At 40.2% G+C, this 20,968-nt stretch overlaps 2 protein-coding genes across 8 annotated transcripts in view; one reads left to right on the top strand and one right to left on the bottom strand.

The window, feature by feature from the left end:
- Positions 1-20,968, top strand: part of LOC111751558 (uncharacterized) — a 360,216-nt gene that overhangs the window by 20,309 nt on the left and 318,939 nt on the right. The gene's annotated exons all lie outside the window — the stretch shown is intronic.
- LOC100662119 (sulfotransferase 1C4) overlaps positions 13,086-20,968 on the bottom strand; it is a 31,127-nt gene continuing 23,244 nt past the window's right edge. The window contains exon 6 of the mRNA XM_064268588.1: positions 13,086-16,002. Within this exon, the coding sequence (XP_064124658.1) occupies positions 15,901-16,002 (102 nt within the window). The 3' untranslated portion in view covers positions 13,086-15,900. The remainder of the gene's footprint in view (positions 16,003-20,968) is intronic.

Here is a 20,968-nt window from a genome sequence, read left to right as displayed (position 1 = left end):
AGGTAACCTGCTCGCTCAAGTCCCAAGAACTGGAGGTCAGATGGACAGGAACCAAATGCAGGATCCATAGCTAGCAAAAGCCATGAGCCTTGCCAGAATGTCCACTTATATTCAATGCAGGCCACACACCCAAGGGAACTCCCTTTCATCTGACTGGCTACTCACAGCAGATGGGAGTGATCATAATGTCATACGAGTGCCAAACCACTGAGAATCATCGCCCAGCCAAGTTGACACACAATCTTAACCATCACAGTCAGTGTGATTCATTTGAAATACAGCTACTCAATTTGTTTCTGGTTATATTACATTTTATTTTTTCCATACTCGTTGCTTTTTATCATCTATCCATCTGTCTACCTAAAACATTAACATAGTTCTAAACCCATTGCCATTGAGTTGAGTCCGACTCATAGGTACCCTATAAGTTCCTATAAAAAGGTACACTCAGAGAGGTGTTACTTTCCCCATTCTTTCTACCCTGTTCCTACCCTCCCTTCCTTTCCTCTCTGTTTCTTCCTACCCTGTAAGTAACTGATCTATTTAGTTTCTGGTTTATCCTTCTTGTATTTTTTTCTTTTACATTTAAAATAAACTTTTATTGAGATAAAACATACATACATAAAAGTAAACACATCAAAAGCATACAGTTTCATTTTTTGTATTTCTTTTTACAACACTATGAGCAGGTGAAAGGAGCGCTGGTTAAATGCTCAGCAAAAGGTCGGTGGTTTGAACCCACCAGCGGCTCCGCAGGAGAAAAGCCCTGATGATCTGCTTCTGTAAGGATTAACCAAACCCCTTCCCTGCCAAAACCAAAAAAACCTGTTGCCATTGAGTCGATTCCAACTGTAGAATTTCCCCATAGGATTTTCAAGGAGCCGCTGGTGGATTCGAGCTGCAGGCCTTTTAGTTAGCAGCCGTAGCCTTAACCACTGCACAACCAGGGCTCCTCTGGAAAGAGTACAAAAAACAAACAGAAAAATCCATTGTGTTAAGTTGATTTCCAACTCGTAGAGACCCTGTCGGACAGAGTAGAACTGCTCCCTAGGGTTTCCAAGGAGCAGCTGGTGGATTTGAATCACTGACCATTTGATTAGCAGTCATGGCGCTCAACCACTGCACCACCAGGGCTCCCCTGTGGAGAGTACAGCCTAGGATGTCCTATGGGGGATTCTACTCTGTTCTGTAGGGTTGTTATGAGTTGGAATTGACTCGGTGGCAGACAACAAGAGCAACAATGAACAGATCCGTGTTTTATTTCCTTTTCCTTCTTATGCTGAAGATAATTCTTTTTCTATGTGTTGCACTTTCTTTGCTCTTTTTAGTTTAATAATTATTTTCCTTTTTGGTACTTAGGAATTTTATTTTTTCTATTCTAATGGTTATTTTCATACTTACACATTTTAGACATTCCCTTAGTTCCCTGCTTTCTTATTTAACAATTTTCTAACAGGTTCATCGTTTTTAATGGTATCCTTTAACTTCCACCTACTACCTGTACAGAAGACCTGGTTGTGCAGTGGTTAGGAGCTTGGTTGCTAATGAAAAGGTCAGCAGTTCAAATCTACCAGCTGCTCCTTGGAAACCCTGTGGGGCAGTTCTGCTCTGTCCTGTAGGGTAACTATGAGTTAGAATTGACTTGATGGCAACAAGTTTGGTTTTGGTCTGTTACCTGTACAAGATTTAATGTGTTATTTTGTTTTTAGGATTATAGCCTTATCGTAGAAAAGTACTTTAAGTGTCGTTTAGTCTAATTTACTCATGACTCTTTAGATGCATTTGTTAGTCAACTAGTAAGTAGCTTAAGTGAAAAGGGAGATTTTAGTGGGTCACATAATCAGACTGCAAGAAGCGTGTGGAATGGAGTAGGCCTTGGTAATCTCTACAACTAATGACTGGAATGCCATCAAGTGTCTGTCTGTCTGCCACCCTGTCTCTGCTTCACTCTGCATTGAATTCATTCTTTCCTTCTTAGTGTTAAAATATAGAGCTTTAGGAAGGTTCAGAACTTAATCCTGGAAGCCTTGCAACCAGAGGAGAGCTCTCACATTCCACCTCCAGCTAGGAATTCTCTTCTGAGGGATGGAGGACCATCTTTGATGGGTCATCACGCAGGCTCTATGTGAACACTTGGGAGGTAGAAAGCTTTCTGCTTTGGTGTAGCTCTAATTGTTTAAAAAGGCTTTGTTCAACACATCTCTCACTTTCATGTCCTAGATTTGGCTCTGGAACTTAGCAAAATAAGTCTGATTCTTTCAATTTAGCTCTTCAGAAATTTGAAAACAGCTCTCATCTTACTTCTAAGACATCTCCTTCTAAAGCTAAACCCTTTTCAGTGAAATAATCTCACTACTTCTCTCCTAAGCTATATGTTATAATATACCTTGATTTCTAATAGAATAGGTAACTCTTGAAATGGGCCAAAGATGAGTTGTGTCTATTCATTGGGTCCTTTTATATACATGATCTCAGTCAAGCCTCACAACAAGCCTAAACTTGTGTGGATGGGGAAATGAGACTGTGTGTAAGGTTTTGTAGCATATAACTGGAGATGGTCAGACGACTCCAAACATCTCACTATACAATACCCAGTTGCCTCACTTGAGGGAGGAAGTTAAACACTATGACCTTATGAATTGTGCAAGGAAACAGGTAAATTCTTCTAGCCATAGGCAACCTCACCTACAACATTTTATTACCACAGTTGTTGCTTTGCTTTGTCAGTTCCAGTGATACATTGGTAAAGAGAGAGACAAAATCAGTTCAAGAAATTTCCATTTATTGGCTACAGAGAGAGGCTTATATTCTGGGACTTCCTTTAATGAAAAAATAAGGTAAAACTCAGATAAGGTTAGTAAAAATGCATGCCATGGAGTTGATAGAAGAGGATTTCAGAGCAAAGAGAAACATATACTTAGTTATGAGATTCACAGAGTCCATAAATTAAAAACAACCTAGTTGCTGAGACCTAGGTATTAAGACCTAAAAAATGTTTTATTTTCATGGATCCTCATGATAGAAAGTGTGTTGCACCCTCAACATTTCTAAAGTAAAATAGATTAGGTTTCTTATAATTCTCAATGAAAACAGTTCTATAATGGTATAGATTGTCTAGCTTGATCGAAGAGGAAATTTGGGATATTTAACACAAAGATTTTCCTTGGAATTGAATCCTGGTCACGATCTGGACCAACAGAGTATGCTGCTGTAAGTCCACAAAATACCTAGCTTCATGTCCAATTATCCAAGAAGGACGTTTTGTCAGTCTTCCAGAAGGAGTTGCTGTCTTCTCTCTTAACAAGTTAAAATCAACACAGCAGAAGCCATTTTTACTACATTCCTACCAAATTGAGGCCTAAGACTGCTCTTAACGAGCAGCAGCATGACCAAGACTCAGCCACATGGTGCAGGGTCTGGCTATTATGCTTGATAAGAGGATGGTGGTTTTTCTTTTCTCCACCCTTCTCTTCCTACATAGAATTTATTTTCAAAACATAAGTGGACCTTTAGAAACATAAGTGGATTTTTAAAAGCATAAGCCAGATGGGGTCACTGTTCTTTTCAGACTTACTCAGTGGCTCCACATCTCGCTTAGATGAATCCAAAGTCCTGACGATTGTTTGTAAGGTCCTACCTGATCTAACTTTCAGTTACCTCTCTGACCTCAAATCTTTAGTAACTACTCTTCTCCTGGCCCACCCTGCTCCAGCCACAATTGCTTTCTTGCCATTTCTTAATCATACCAGATATACTCCTACCTTAGGGCATTTGTACTTGATGTTCCTTCTGCCTGGATGGCTTTCCCCCCATGCAGCCACATGACTCACTCTCTAATCTCCTTTAGATCTTTTCTGAAATGTCATCTCAGTGAGGCCTTATCTCTATTTGGTATTTCAACCCTGCTCCACTTCCTGCACCTTATATTCACTGGCTTTCAATTTTTTTAAAACCTCAGTTCATAGTAAGAAACACATTTTATTCAAGAATCCACATACATACATAAACACATATAAATGACTGAAAAGAAAATTCCAAAACAATGCTTACCATTGCCATATGTAAAACACTCTGATATTTTTTCACCAATGACATAAAATAGATCAATGAGAAAAAGTATTTCTGTCTTTTTGCTCAGTGCCTAAGGAAGCGCCCGGTATTTAGTAGGCACTCAATATTGGTTGAATGAACCGTATCAGTACAGGTAGTCCCTGACTTATGATGGGGTTCCATTCATATGACTCTGTCTTAAGTAGGGTCTGAAGTAAGTTGAACACCTCGATTTTTTTTTTCATTTTCATTATTATTGCCTTTAATCAGTATCTTTATAAATTCGATCTTTATTTCTCTTTGGAGGGTTGGAAACATTGCATATAAATTTACAGATATTTTAACATTGTATGTAGTGCATATTACTGATGATAAGATGTACCAAAAAAAAAAAAAAAATATCCAGACCATCATAAGTGTGGTTTGCTGTAACTCGAATACTCATAAGTTGGGGACTACCTGTAGCAAGCTAGAGTGGAAAGAAAGGATGCTAGTTTTAGAAATGTAGTCATGGCTTTAACTGCAGAAAAGGGTAAGATGTCTGTGTAGGTAATGAGATTGCCCAGCCTGTGGAGACAGGCAGGGACCTGGGAAGTAAGGCAATATTGTATTAATCCCTTGGGATGGAATGTTGCTATCTCGAGTAGTGTCTGGGTTATCTAGTGGTGCTATATAACAGAAATAGCACAAGTAAATGGCTTTAGCAAAGAGAAATTTATTTCCTCACTGTAAAATAAGCTAGATGTCCAAATTTAGGGTGTCATCTCCAGGGGGAAGGCTTTCTCTCTCTGTTGGCTCTGGAGAAAGGTCCTTCTCATCAATTTCCCCCTGGACCAGAAGTTTCTTCTTGAAGGAACCCCAGGCCCAAAGGATGGGCTCTGCTCCCAGTGCTGCTTTCTTGGTGGTATGGGTCCCCATAGCACTCTGCTTGCTTCTCTCTTTTTTATTTCAGAAGAGATTAGCTTAAAACACAATCTAATCTTGTAGATCTCATCAGCATCACATCATAGTGATAGAATTTACAACACACAAGAAAATTACACAATACTGGGAATCAAGGCATAGCCAGATTGATACACATATTTCTGGGGGCTACAATTTAATCCATGACAAATAGCCTCTAGACAGAAGCCTGTGACCCTCAGAGTTAATTAACTATGTTAGGAACAAACTGTAATCTTTGTAAACTGCCCTGTCTTTTAAGCTTCATGTATTTTCCTCAGTTCTTTTTTTAAAACATTTTCATTTAGCCTTTTGTCTTTTTAAAAATCGAAGCTTGTCTTAGCTGTGATCGTAAGAACCAGATGAGGTTTTTGAAAAGCAGCTAAATAAGCCACAGCTTTGAAGGGAGGGAACAAGTCCCTGGCAACCCTTCAGTTGTGGCAATGGAAAGCAATGTGAGAGGTCCTTATGGGAAAAGGGGGACTCAGGGCATAGGGGACTGGGGCTCTTGGTCAGTTCCTTTTTGCTTTTTGGATATTCTCATTCCAAGGCTAAAGCTTTGGAAATGCTGTGTTTTATTAAGAGAAGCCGTGTTTATTTGTACCTTTAATTATTTCTCATACGACATTTTCCTGGACCTTCGTGATTCAGGCCCTTATCCTTTGTAGTTTCACAGGTTGTCTGTCTCCTGTTTAGGATAGTGCTTGTGACTGAACACAGGACTCTGCATTTGGCCTGAGTAAACAGGTTTTCTCTTGTTCTAGAGACTACTGATTTTATACATATTAAGCAAATATATTTTCAACTCCTGTTACAGTATTGGAGCCCTGGTAGTACAGCAGTTAAGGGCTTGGCTGCTAACCAAAAAGTTGGCAGTTTGAATCCACTGAATGCTCCTTGGAGACCTTACGGAGCAGTTCTACTCTTTCCTGTAGGATCGCTGAGTCGAAATCGACTCGATGGCAAAGTTTGGTTTTTTTGTTTTTACTACAGTATATGCCAGGTACTGGGGCCCTAGTGGCGCAGTGGTTAAGAGCTCAGGCTGCTAACCAAAAGGCCAGCAGTTTGAATTCACCAGCCACTCCTTGGAAACCCTATGAGGCAGTTCTACTCTGTCCTGTAAGGTTGCTGTGAGTCGGAATTGACCTGACAGCAACGGGTTTGGTTTGGGTTTTTGGTTCCAAGGTGCTTGGGATACAAAACAAACATGGTCCTTCCCTTCCCAGAGCTTAAGGTCCAGTTTATTGTTTTACTATACTCTGAGATTAAATTAGTTCTCTTATGTGTGTGTAGTGCTACATTATACAGTTAATTAGTGTGTAGTCAACTAATCACTGTTGGGAGATCCAAAGGTTAAAAAAAACATAATCTTTGCCCTCAAGAAACAAGAGGGAAGCTAGGGCACATACTTGAATATTGGTAATTTTATAGGATACTTTTTATTCTGTCTTGTGAGACAATTCTCTATAGGCTTCATATTCCTTAAACTCAGGGCCCTCTCCTATAATAGAACTCACTGCTGAGAATATATATTCACATTGCCTCATGGGAATTGGGGCTCAGGGAACCAGTGCAAGAGAATGTTGGTTGAATTGGTGCAAGAAAATGTGGCTTTTTTTGGTTATTGCTACTACTGTGAGTAATTAAGCCTTTTGTTTATGCCATAATCTCATGTCTTCTGCTAGCATCTGTGAAACTAGGACAAGCTTACTTAATTAGCTTGCAGGTGGAGTAAAATATCAAACCCTCAGTTCTTGACAAAGGCCATTCAAATCCTTTCTGCCTCACTATTATTCATAGCCATCAGTATCATGCAGGCTTCAACCATCTTTGCATAGGTAAAACCTGACAGCATGTTGCATAAGTTTCTGCTGTTATACTTCTCACTTTCTGTCCTAGGGCTTCTCTAAAACCACCTCGCCAGTGAGAACATACTCAGCAGCTATGCAAGCATAACTGGAAAGTGCTAGAAATTTCACATACATGGAACCATCTTTAACCAGTGCAGAAAGATGGTGTTTTCCACTTAGTAAACTAGCAAAGGCTGAGAGAACAGCAAGCTCAGGGAAAAGATCCAGAATTTTGTTTTGTAGTTAACATAGCTGTTGTGCTAGGTACTGTTGGAAGACACAAAGATGAATAAAATACAGTCTCTTCCTTCAAGAAACAATAGGGGAAATAGGACCTATACAAAACATTAATAATTATTTGAGGTATTTCATATGTGCCATTCAAATCCAAATGGAGAAGCCAAGAAAGCAGTTGGATATGAGTCTGAAGTTTGGGGGGATATCTAGGCCCCTCCTGGATCATAAGTTGAGGGCATTTGAATTGCTTTGATTTTAGTAAAGTGGAAGGCAAGGTCATCTGCTTTGAGTAAGGAATCTGAACCTTGAAGGGAAGGTAAGAGTTTGGAACAGTTGCTGTGAGAAGTTTGATAGAGTCAATAAGTGATGAATAAAAGGACTACAGAGAAGCAATGAGCTTCTAACTGAAGTTAGGCAGAAAACAGTCATGGGTCTAAGAGCATAGTTTTATAATTTTTATCTAACAAGTCTCAACAGCTCAAAGGCAGGAGGGGAAAATGGATTGTAGGGGGAGAGGAATGCTATGCAATTTTATTAGAGTTTCATGAAATTGGCCTAGCACACTGTAAAGAAATGAGCGATTCCAGCATGGTGATTAAAGCGTCTTTGTGAGGATGAACGATAGAGCCAAGGTTGGGTAAAGAAGATGGTGAAAACCAAATGGAGATGATGATAAGGCAAGAAGAGGAGGGATTGATAGAGTTGAGATCCAAAGAAGGCTAAGGAAGGGTTTCATAACAGTATGGGGACAGAAAATGTTGAAAATAAGGGTATTATGATCACAGAGGAGAAAGCTCAGAATTCAGGATATTGGTGTACAGTATTTTTGGGTAATTAGGATTCCAGGGAGTGCTGAATTTCAGGGTGGGTGAAGGTTACTGCAGCTGAGGAGGTACCAGAATTGTGAGGCCAGGTATTAACGTGGGTCATTAGTGTGGATGGGTCATGAGCGTGGATGGGGTCATGATCGTGGCTGGGTCATGAGCGTGGATGGGTCATGAGCGCGGATCCAGATGTCTCTGTGCCTGGTGGCAGGAGGTGCAGCAAAGAGGAGAATGGGGAGCCAGAGCAATAATGAGGATGGTTTCCACGAGATTACAAAAGTAGGTTCACAGATATTGTTGATTGCTTGCTTATTATCCATTCCCCCCCCTTTACTTACTAAGAGAGCTCCAGTGTTGCCAGGATTAGGGTGGCCATACGCTCAGTCTCATGACTGGTCTAAGCCTTAAATTGAGATGACCCTGTGACCCAGTTCTGGGCAGTGAGATGAAAGAAGAAGTCTGTTGGGGGATGAGTTTGTAGGAAATATTTTGTTTTCTTGATGTAAGAAACAAATGGTACTAATGCTGACTCTTTTCCCTGGAATTCTGGCATCCATTTCTTGATCATGAAAAAAGGATAAGAAAATCACAAGAGACATCAAATTGTTCTCTCCATACTTCCAAATATCCTGCCAGGGAGAAAAATAATTTCCTATTTGTTTCAGCCCCTATTAGTCAGATGTCATTGCTACTTGCAGCTGGAAACAATCATTACTGATACAACTAACCTAATATTAAAGATTTTCAGATTCTTTTAAATCACTGTTGAATGACTACAAAAAAGACCTTTAAGGAGATGATATTTACCACTCTTTGCACTGATTAATTCTTTCAGCCAGTTCCCAAATGTCACTGGTGTTATAATAGATCCCAGGGGGAAATGCAAGGAAGATTAGGAAATGGTCTTTTCCATAAATACTGTACAAATGGTAGAATATGTGGATGAAAACTGGAAGGAATCGTAAAGGCTATGTAGCCAGAGTTGTAAAGTAGGAGAGCTGGGTGGATTCTAGATGTTATCCATATTTTATATTTGGAAAGTCAGGGTCCTCACTATATTTCATACCCTACTTGATATTCTACCACCAATCTTTGGTAAATAGGGTCTCTAGTCAAAGAAACTTCATAAAGAACCCCAGTAAACCTAGTAAAAAAAATTTTAGCGTTAGTAGGGAAAAATAACATTTTTTTGAACACTTAATGTTTTCCAGGCACCATACTCTGCACTCTACATAGATTATTTCATTTTGTTTATTCCTGATAAAAACCCTAGGTAGGTATTATTGTTACGATCTTTTTATAAAGAGGAAACTGAAATTTAGAGAGGTCTTGTAGCTTGCTTAAGGTCACAAAGCTTGCAAACAGAAGAGCTAGAATTAAAACTCTGTCTGGCTCCGGAATTTGTTTTGTTATTATTTTCCAAAGTGGATTTATCTTAACTTTTGATTATGGAAACTTTAAAACACGTGCAAAACATTGATGCTTATGTACCCAGTCACTCAGCTTCAACCACTGTCAACTCATAGCTAATCTCGTTTCATCTGTTATCCTCCATCTACCTGCACATGCTTTTCTTTTGTCTGTAATATTTTAGAGCAAATTCTAGATTATACCATTGTACTCTTAAATATCTCAGTATGTAGCAGGGCCTGTAGTCTTAATCACTGTTATTGTTCCTATTTTACAGATGAGGAAACAGGCTCAGAGAAGATTATTTACACAAAACCACAGAGTAATAAAGTGGTTCAGAGCCAAAGATTAGTTTAATTACTTTTTGTATTGTCACTCTGGTCCCTTGATTGCCCTTCCTCAGGTTGGCGTGGCTTTTAAAAGGAAGAATTACACACACAATGTGTCAGGAATCTATCTTTTAGCTATGATCAAGTGCATACAGGTGTGCTGGCTCAAAATAAAGGAAAACATGAACTTACGAACTTAAAATTTTAATTCTTTGGAATTTCTAATGTTAGAAACATGAACTTTAAACCTTTAAAATACCATGAGCCTGTTTTATTATAAAACCAAAAAACCAAGCCCAGTGCCGTCGAGTCGATTCCGACTCATAGCCACCCTGTAGGACAGAGTAGAACTGCCCCATAGAGTTTCCAAGGAGCGCCTGGGGGATTCGAACTGCCGACCCTTTGGTTAGCAGCCGTAGCACTTGTTTTATTACAGTGTGTCTTTAATTGGACAGAAAAACCTATTGTCCTGATTTTACACGTGTAACTTCAGTATAATACAAATTGTACCCATGTTAGGTCCTATGTACCTTTAGAATCTTCGTTCTATTGATTCCTAATAAGATCAAGACCTTCAGCAGAAGGTATTTGGGGCCATGAAGGCAGGAACCATGTCTGTTTTGTTGATGACTCTTGACATCCGTAATAGTCCAGTACAGTGGTTTGCACATAGTAGATTCTCAATATGTATATGTGCATTAAATATATTATATATACTCCTATGAGACTTCGTTAATTATAGAGACACCATTCTATCTAAAACTGCATGTGGCATTTCAACATTGCATGTGCATTTAAAACTCATTAGGCCAAAAAAAAAAAAAAATGAGGGGAGGGGGGAGTACTTTTAAACAACTGGTAAACAATATGGTACAAACAATGCAAGGTTTTTTTTGGAAGGAATTTAAAGAAGGACAGTGTCCTTGAATGTGAATGGCTGACTGTCTTCTGGATGGTGGCCAGCTAGTTCACTTTCTTCAAATCATGAGAAGCACATGGGTGTTGTTTGCATGTTGTTGTTGTTATTAGGTGCCATCGAGTCAATTCCAACTCATAGTGACCCTGTGTACAACAGAATGAAACACTGCCTGGTCCTGCCTCATCCTCCCAATTGCTGTTATGCTTGAGCCCATTGTTGCAGCCACTGTGTCAATCCATCTCTTTGAGGGTCTTCTTTTTTGCTGAGCCTCTACTTTACCAAGCGTAATGTCCTTCTCCAGGAACTGATCCCTCCTGATAACATGTCCAGAGTATATGAGACATAGTCTCACCATCCTTGCTTCTAAGGAGCATTCTGGTTGTACTTCTTCCAAGACAGATTTGTTTGTTCTTCTGGCAATCCATGGTATATTCATTATTTCTCACCATCGCCACAATTCAAAGGCGTCAGTTCTTCTTCGGTCTTCCTTATTCATCGTCCAACTTTTGCATGCATATGAGGCGACTGAAAACACCACGGCTTGGGTCAGGTGCACCTTAGTCTCCAAGGTAACATCTTTGCTTTTCAGCACTTTAAAAAGGTATTTTGCAGCAGATTTGCCCAATGCAATGTGTCATTTGATTTCTTGACTGCTGCTTCCGTGGGTATTGATTGTGGATCCAAGTAAAATGAAATTCTTGACAACTTCCATTTTTTTCCATTTATGATGATGTTGCTTATTGATCCAGTTGTGAGGACTTTTGTTTTCTTTGTGTTGAGGTACAATCCATACTGAAGGCTGTGGTCACTGATCTTCATCAGTAAGTACTTCAAGCCCTCTTCACTTTCAGCAAGCAAGTTTGTGTACTTATGTGTTTATTTAAATCCAACATTATGAAGTATGCATATAACGTGGCTCTGTAATTGTTATATAAGGCAATATGCTCTCTGTCATGCCCCATTCTGTACTTCCTGTTCTCACTATATGTGATTAAATCCGCCTATAGGCTGAATCCAGTCTCTAGTATCTAACAGTGAATCCAGTATTAGAGGTAATGATGACTCTAGTCTACTGGTGAAGGCTCCGTACTTGTTAGGTAATTATAGATGCACAGAACTGATGCAAAGCCTGGCTTTAGAGCCAGCTCTTACTGTTTTCGACTTTTTAATCATCCATTTCCAAATTCAGTCTCTTCTTGTTCCAGGACATTTATCCAAATACCCAAACTGTGTCTTTACAATCTTTTGCTCCAGGGTTTTATCCAAATCTAAACTAAAGTCTATCCTAAATTATTTTTCTTTTGTGCAGCCCTAGACACTTGGCTCCCACAAAAGCCTATTACTCAGGTTTTTGTGATTTTACACAAGACACCACGTTCTTGCATAAAGTTGAGATTGCCTATTGTATAATTTATAGTTATGTACACGTTGATTGCCGCTGACCCACTTTCACATAGTACAGTTCTGTTTGACCGCAGAGAAAAAGGCCAAGTTGTTCTTGTTCTGCCTCTGAAGATAAATTATAAAATAAAAAAGTATCATTTTTCCCAGTTCCACAAGACACATGCTGAAAGAAAGACAGTTTGATTATCCAGTAATCAAATTTAGAGTACTTCAGTTAAAAAAATTTGAATTAAAACATTTTTGATTTTTTTCACTCTAAGTTCGACTGACTAGTTGAATTTCTCTTTTTAAGTGTTCTGTCTTAGGTTGAATTAGTTTGTTTAGATTGGCATTGTATTACTTAGAAATCTTGCTAGTTTCATGCTTTCGTAGAGGAGTGTTTAGGTTCTTTTCTAGAACAGGGTTCTGTATATCTGTATTATTGCTCTAGTCTTAGAGGTGGTCCATAGTCTGGACAGGCAAAGAATGAATTCCAGTAGATCCAACTTTATTTTCCTTAAATTATCTTGGTCTTGCTTTTCTTTGATTACTTTATCCTCAGGATTTGGCAGCAGAATTGCTGCAGCAGTTCCAGACTCCATGTCCATACATGAAATGTCCAGTGAAAAGAGATGGTCAATTCTGGAAGCACTCCTAGAAGAGTGAGACATTTCCCGCAAACCTCTCCCTGGGCCTTACTGGCTAAAATACATTACATGATACTTTCTAAACTGATCATTGACTGGGGATGGAATTTTCCTTGGCCAATGAGGCTAACTTCTGGAGCAGGGAAGTTGGGGGTCAGTTTCCCCAGAAGCACATGGGCTGCATGAGGGAGGGGGTGGGTGTCTGAATTGGGTTCAGCTGGGGTGAAGCAAGACAAAATAGAAGCTACGTATGGAACCAACAACGTCTAACATAGTGAGAATGGAAGGAAGAAGGATGATTTAGGAAGTATTAAGACTATGAAGCCACCATCTCCCTGATACCAAAACCAGGTGAAGACACCACAAAAAAAGAAAATTACAGACCTATATCCCTCATGAACATAGATGCAAAAATCCTCAACAAAATTCTAGCCAATAGAATTCAACAACATATCAAAAAAATAATCCACCATGACCAAGTGGGATTTATACCAGGTATGCAAGGTTTTTTTTTTTTTTTTATGCAAGGTTGGTTTAATATTAGAAAAATCATTAATGTAATCCACCATATAAATAAAACAAAAGACAAAAATCACATGATCTTATCAATTGATACAGAAAAGGCATTTGACAAAGTCCAACATCCATTCGTGATAAAAACTCTCAGCAAAATAGGAATCGAAGGAAAATTCCTCAACATAATAAAGGGCATCTATACAAAGCCAACAGCCAACATCACTCTAAATGGAGAGAACCTGAAAGCATTTCCGTTGAGAACGGGAACCAGACAAGGATGCCCTTTATCACTGCTCTTACTCAACATTGTGCTAGAGGTCCTAGCCAGAGCATTAGGCTAGACAAAGAAATAAAGGGCATCTGGATTGGCAAGGAAGAAGTAAAAATATACACAAAAAACCCTAAGGAATCCTCCAGAAAACTACTGAAACTAATAGAAGAGTTTGGCAGAGTCTCAGGTTACAAGATAAACATACAAAAATCACTTGGATTCCTCTATATCAACAAAAAGAACAACGAAGAGGAAATCACCAAATCAATACCATTCACATTAGCCCCCAAGAAGATAAAATACTTAGGAATAAATCTTACCAAAGATGTAAAAGACCTATACAAAGAAAACTATGAAGTACTACTGCAAGAAACTAAAAGGGAACTGCATAAGTGGAAAAACATACCTTGCTCGTGGATAGGAAGACTTAACATAGTAAAAATGTCTATTCTACCAAAAGCCATCTATACATATGATGCACTTCCGATCCAAATTCTAATGACGTTTTTTAATGTGATGGAGAAAAAAATCACCAACTTCATATGGAAGGGAAAGAAGCCTCGGATAAGTAAAGCATTACTGAAAAAGAAGAAACGGGAGGCCTCACTCTACCTGATTTTAGAACATATTATACAGCCACAGTAGTCAAAACAGCCTGGTACTGGTACAACAACAGGCACATAGACCAATGGAACAGAATTGAGAACCCAGATATAAGTCCATCCACATATGAGCAGCTCATATTTGACAAAGGCCTAGTGTTAGTTAATTGGGGAAAAGATAGTCTTTTTAACAAGTGGTGCTGGCATAACTGGATATCCATTTTCAAAAAAATGAAACAGGACCCATACCTCACACCTTGCACAAAAACTAACTCCAAGTGGATCAAAGACCTAAACATAAAGACTAAACTGATAAAGATCATGGAAGAAAAAATAGGGACAATGTTAGGAGCCCTAATACAAGGCATAAACAGAATACAAAACATTACCAAAAATGACGAAGAGAAACCCGGTAACTGGGAGCTCCTGAAAATCAAACACCTATGCTCATCTAAAGACTTCACTAAAAGAGTAAAAAGACCACCTACAGATTGGGAAAAAATTTTCAGCCATGACATCTCCGACCAGCGCCTGATCTCTAAAATCTATATGATTCTGTCAAAACTCAACCACAAAAAGACAAACAACCCAATCAAGAAGTGGGCAAAGGATATGAACACGCACATCACTGAAGAAGATATTCAGGCGGCTAACAGACACATGAGAAAATGCTCTTGATCATTAGCCATTAGAGAAATGCAAATTAAAACTACGATAAGATTCCATCTCACTTCAACAAGGCTGGCATTAATCCAAAAAAACACAAAATAATAAATGTTGGAGAGGCTGCGGAGAGATTGGAACTCTCATACACTGCTGATGGGAATGTAAAATGGTACAACCACTTTGGAAATCTATCTGGTGTTTTCTTAAAAAGTTAGAAATACAACTACCATACAACCCAGAAATCCCACTCCTTGGAATATACCCTGGAGAAATAAGAGCCTTTACACAAACAGATATACGCACACCCATGTTTGTTGCAGCACTGTTTACAATAGCAAAAAGCTGGAAGCAGTCAAGGTGTCCATCAATAGATGAATGGTTAAATAAATGATGGTATATTCACGCAATGGAATACTACACATCGAAAAAGAACAGTGACGAATCTGTGAAGCATTTCATTACATGGAGGACCCTGGAAGGCATTATGCTGAGTGAAATTAGTCAGATGCAAAAGGACAAATACTGTATAAGACCACTATTATAAGTTCTTGAGAAATAGTATAAACTGAGAAGAACACATTCTTTTGTGGTTACGAGAGAGGGGAGGGAGGGAGGTTGGGAGAGGGTTATTTACTGATTAGTTAGTAGATAAGAACTACTTTAGGTGAAGGGAAGGACAATACTCAATACAGGGAAGGTCAGCTCAACTTGACTGGACCAAAAGCAAAGAAGTTTCCAGGATAAACTGAAGGCTTCGAAGGTCAGCAGAGCAAGGGCGGGGGTTTGGGGACTATGGCTTAAGGGGACTTCTAATTCATTTGGCATAATAAACTCTATTATGAAAACATTCTGCATCCCACTTTGAAGTGTGGTGTCTGGGGTCTTAAATGCTAATAAGCGGCCATCTAAGATGCATCAATTGGTCTGAACCCATCTGGATCAAAGGAGAATGAAGAACACCAAGATCACACGATAACTAAGAGCCCAAGAGACAGAAAGGGCCACATGAACCAGAGACTTACATCATCTTGAGACCAGGAGAACTAGATGGTTCCCGGCCACAACCGATGACTGCCCTGCCAGGGAGCACAACAGAGAATTCCTGAGGGAGCAGGAGAACAGTGGGATGCAGACCCCAAATTCTCACAAAAAGACCAGACTTAATGGTCTGACTGAGACTAGAAGAATCCCGGTGGTCATGGTCCCCAAACCTTCTGTTGGCCCAGGACAGGAACCATTCCTGAAGACTACTCATCAGACATGGAAGGGACTGGACAATGGGCTGGAGAGAGATGCTGATGAAGAGTGAGCTTCTTGTATCAGGTGGACACTTGAGACTGTGTTGGCATCTCCTGCCTGGAGGGGAGATGGGAGGATAGAGAGGGTTAGAAACTGCAAAACAGTCACAAAAGGAGAGACTGGAAGAAGGGAGTGGGCTGACTCATTAGGGGGAGAGTAAATGGGAGTATGTAGTAAGGTGTATATAAGCTTATATGTGACAGACTGACTTGATTTGTAAACTTTCACTTAAAGCACAATAAAAATTATTAAAAAAAAAAAGAAAAGAAGTATGAGGGTAAAGGAGCTGTGGTGGTACAGTGGTTAAGTACTTAGCTGCTAACCAAAAGTTTGGAGGTTCTTGCTGTGTGGGAGAAAAGACCTGGTGATCTGGTCTAGTAAAGGTTAACTAACCCATGGCTGTCAAGTGGATTGTGACTCATAGTGACCCTGTAGGACAGGGTGGAACCACCCCATAGGGTTTCCAAGGCTGTTAATCTTTACAGAGGCAGACTGCCACATCTTTCTCCCATACAGAAAGTGGGTTCAATCCGATGACTTTTTGGTTAGCATTTGAGTCCTTTAACCATTGCCCCACCGTGGAGCCTCTGTGAGGATTACAACCTGGGAAACCCTATGGGGCAGTTCTACTCTGTCTTATAGGGTCGCTATGAGTTGGAATCAGGTCAGCAGCACATGCCAGGAACATCAAGAGGGTAAAAGTATGTTGGCAATGTGTTATGGGGAGTGAGTGAATAAATTGATGTTGTCACACAGGTTTCTGGCCTTGGCATTTGGGAGGATGGTTGGCTATTCAATGAAATAAGAAACCAGACAAAATAGGTTAATAGGAACAGTAATAAATTCAGTTCTGAATGAACTGAATTTGAGGTGCTAGTGGGATTCCATATAGCAGTTTGATGCATCCAAGAATAAGATTTCAGCTGAAGATGCATACCTGAGAGTCATGAGTGTAGATAGGGGATTAAAGCCATTGAGTGGATGAGATAACCCAGGGAATGAATGGAATGAGAACAATAAAGAAAAAGGTTTACAGCCATAAGGAAGAGGATAAGAGCAGATGAGAAAGTACCACTGGAAAGGTAGCAGGAAAAATCTTGAATGTTTGTTATCAGAGAAGGTGAAAGATGAGAGCGTTTCAAGACAGTGATACGGTTACATTGTCAAATGCTGCAGAAGAATCAAGAAAGATATGGACTTAAATGTACCCATTTGCGATGGATTGAGGCAAGAAGGTCCTTGGTGACCTTGGCAATAACACCTTGAGTGGACTGCTGGGAACAGAAGCCTGACTGTGTTGGATTGAGAATGAGTGGGAAATGAGGAATTAGGGAAGATGTGTGTAGCTATTTTATGAGGCAAGGACAAGTGTTTTTAAAACCAAGAAACACTTTAGTATGCTTAAATGCTAAAAAGTTGCTCTGGATCAAGATAGCGAAGGAAGAAACAATGGAAAATGTTTTCTCAAAACAACCTTAAAAAAAAAAAAAAAGAAAACCTCAAGACCAGATTCTTAGGAGGGGCTAGAGGTAAGAGTAGGCTTTGGGGCAAATAGTGGGGTTATAACTCCAAGTTTGCTGGAGCTGGGTCAGGTTCACAAAGTGCCCAGATGGGCATTTCCCACTCTAGGATATAGCCAGAAACAGCCTTGCTTTTTAATAAACAGAAGAGAAAGGGCTCCTGCCATGGGTAGGAGGTGGGGCCATAGTGTGGGCCTTGGGACCAGGGATAGAAAGGGCAGCGTTTCAGGTTCTAGCCACCAAAATGGACAGAGAGCCTTACCTTCTGAAAGCAAGCTGCCCAAGAAGCATGAAAGGCTTTTCTCGTGGCTACATTTTTCTGTCCCCTCGCCACAGCCGGTGCCCTGCAATCAACTAGTGCATATTCACTGCTAAGGACACAGTGACTTTAGTACACTAGCTCCCAGTGCTTCTCACTTAACTTGAATAAACCATTGCTGTCAAGTTGATTCTGACTCATAGTTACCCTAGAACTGCCCCATAGGGTTTCCAAGGAGCAGCTGGTGGATTTGAACTGCTGATCTTTTGGTTAGCAGCCGAGCTCTTAACTAATGTGCCACCAGAGCTCCATAAACTTGAATAGATAACTAAAAATCACAAAACATTGGCTAATAGCCTGAAGAAGGAGACCTAAGTAGAGTAAGTAACTACTAGAAACAGAGTTAATTTAGGACCCTCCCCCCAAAAACCTAAGAAAATTCCCATTAGTATTTTCAGAAATGATTGAGATGATATTGTAGCCACAAAACTACTCAGAAAAAGATGCAATTGGAGAACAAGAAATAGTTCTTTGAATCAAAACAGGAAATAAACATTATATGAGTTCTGAGTAGTAGATTGGACATGACAAAATCAAGTAAGTAATCTGGAATGTAATACAAAGAAATTATGAAAGAAAACCTAGGAGACATTGATCATTTCATTCAATAACTATTTTGAGTGCCTACTAGGTGCCCCTTGCCCTCATAGAGTCTACAGGTTAGTGAGGACTAAGACAATAAATAATTACAAAAAGGAGTATATACTTAAAAATTGTGATAATTTGCTATGAAGGACAAGTACAAAGAGTTTTAATATTAATAGTAGCTGAAACTTGTACAATACTTAACTATGAGCCAGGTACAGATGCTAACTTTAATATATTATTTATCTTTCACCACAACCCCTGTAGGGTAAAAAAAGAAAAAAACTTCTTTTTTTTTTTTTTGTTAGCCCCATTTTACATACGAGGAAATGTCAAGAACTGTGACAGGTCTGAGATTTGATCCTACCTGTAAGCCAAAAAGTCAGTTAGAAGCTGGCAAATGACACAAGAATCCTGGCTCAGAGATGACGGACTTTATTTCTTATGGCACAGCAGATAGCATGGACTTCATGTCTGCACTGACTCCTATATATATGCTGTGCACACATTGGATTTGTGTCACAGGTTTGAAACCCTGAGCTTAGGGAACCCAAATCTTTTGTAATGGCTGTGAGCAAACCTGCCCTTTTTCCTAGAGGGAGATATTATCTTTATATTCCCTTTACTATAGTGGGAGACACTATCTCTTTCTTCCAAGGCTGTTCTCTATACAAACACCGTTAAACAGATGGTTTGGAACAGAGGCAGCGAGTGCCTCTGCTTCAAGATGGGCAGAAATGAGCGAGGCCCATGGAGAATTGTCTCCCAACAGAAAGCAAACGCAGAGAGGTTGAGAAATTTGTCTAAGGCAGAGCCAGGATCCAAACCCAGACAGTCAATAGACCATACTGTTAACCAGGGCTTGGCAAACTATGGCCTACAGGACAAATATGAGCCTGTGTTTACATTTTGAAAAGGTTGTGAAAACCAAATAGGAATATGTGACAAAGATCATATATAATCTACAGTGCGTAACCTGGCTGGTAGATTGTTGATCCCTGTTCTTTACCAGCACACTTGACTGCTTCTGTAGGATGTTTTATAGTGTGTAACCTAGTTTGAGGTAGTGGTGGTGGTGGAGGATGTTAAATGAAAATGAAACCAGGCCCTGAAATATGAAGAGAACTTGGATGAAGAGAGGGAGAAGGCCTGTTTCATGAAGAAGAAAAATTTCCGGAATGAAAAAATGCTTATTTTCTGACCAAAAAACAAGATTTTTGATGGTTTATGGGTGGCTCTGTCTGATAGGTGGGAACCATGCAAAGAGATGTCTCTGTCTGTTTGGTAACAGGCCTCATGATTCAAGCTGGGGGAGAAGGCAAGTGTTCAATGCAGCCCACTGCAGTCTACAGTGACACCTGCAAGAGGAGGCTTGCCGGGTGGCGCACATTCACGCAAAAGCGTGGGTGGTACTGGTTGTCGTGCTGACCACTCAGCATTGAACCAGCACACGGGTGGAAGACTGGGAACAGAGAGAGAGTGGACAAAGTCTTCTGGGAAGAGCTGCCTGAATGATGTGGCCCCCTAACTACTTTCACAACTCTCAGACCAAAAATCTAGGAGTCATCCTTGATTTGTTTTCCCCCTTATGTCTAATCCATCGGAAACTCTTCCTGACACTACCTTGAAAATATATACTGAATTTTCAACCATTCGTAATCTCCATCATCACCGTTGTAACACAATTGTGGTGGGTTAATTACTTTGCGTGTGGCTTTTCTAGCCGTGGTCTTGTAACTCTCACCCAGGCAGTTGTGTGATAGGGTAATTTAGCCTACCAAGGGGATTGGACAGTTTTGCCTTAAAAGAGAGCCAATTCCAGAGCAGAGAGGAGGAGCCCACCACCACTGAGGAGGGAGGGACAAGCAGGAGAGACCCAGCAGCAGGAGACAATGCGGTGGGCTTCCCAGCCCACAGAGGGAAGCTGAATGCCTTTGGGCAGAGACTGAGGGCCAGGGAGAGGTGTGCCTGAGAGTAGAGCTGGGAAGAGCCTGGGTGGAAGAACTGTATCCTGAGTATCCCTGAGCCTGAATTGTAACATTACTTCCCTAATAAACCCCAAAGCCATGAGTATGGTCTGTGAGTTCTGTGTGGCCATTGCAATGAACAGAACAGAGAAGTAGAGAGTGCTGTGCGAAGATGGTTGGTGTCAGGATTGGTGAAGATTGTGGAGAGAGTAGGCATGTCTGACCTCTGCCTCCTGGGAATCAGCCTTGGGATGTTGATCTTGATTCTCCTTTCCCCTTGTGAAGTTAGAGGAGGTCAGGCTCCGCCCCCACGCCATTCTTATAACAAACCACCACCACATCTTGCCTGGACAATTGCAGTAGCCTCCTAAGCTGATAAAACTGCTTTCCTTTTTGATGTTTACATTCTATTTTCCACACAGCAACCAGAGTGAAACTTTTAAAATGTAAGTCAGATGACCTCCTTCTCCTGCCATGAATCCTCCAACGTCTTCTCAACACGTTTAAAATAAAATTAAAACACCTTCTCATGGCCTTGCCCACCTCCTTTTCCTTCCTGCCCTTATTCACCTAAGTTTCTCAGTCAGGTCTGTCTCCTCAGCGATACCTTCTCTGACGATCCTCACTAAAAT

This window comes from Loxodonta africana, chromosome 15, assembly GCF_030014295.1.
Source record: "Loxodonta africana isolate mLoxAfr1 chromosome 15, mLoxAfr1.hap2, whole genome shotgun sequence".
Taxonomy (NCBI): Eukaryota; Metazoa; Chordata; class Mammalia; order Proboscidea; family Elephantidae; genus Loxodonta; species Loxodonta africana.
This window is presented reverse-complemented; position numbering and strand designations above follow the sequence as displayed.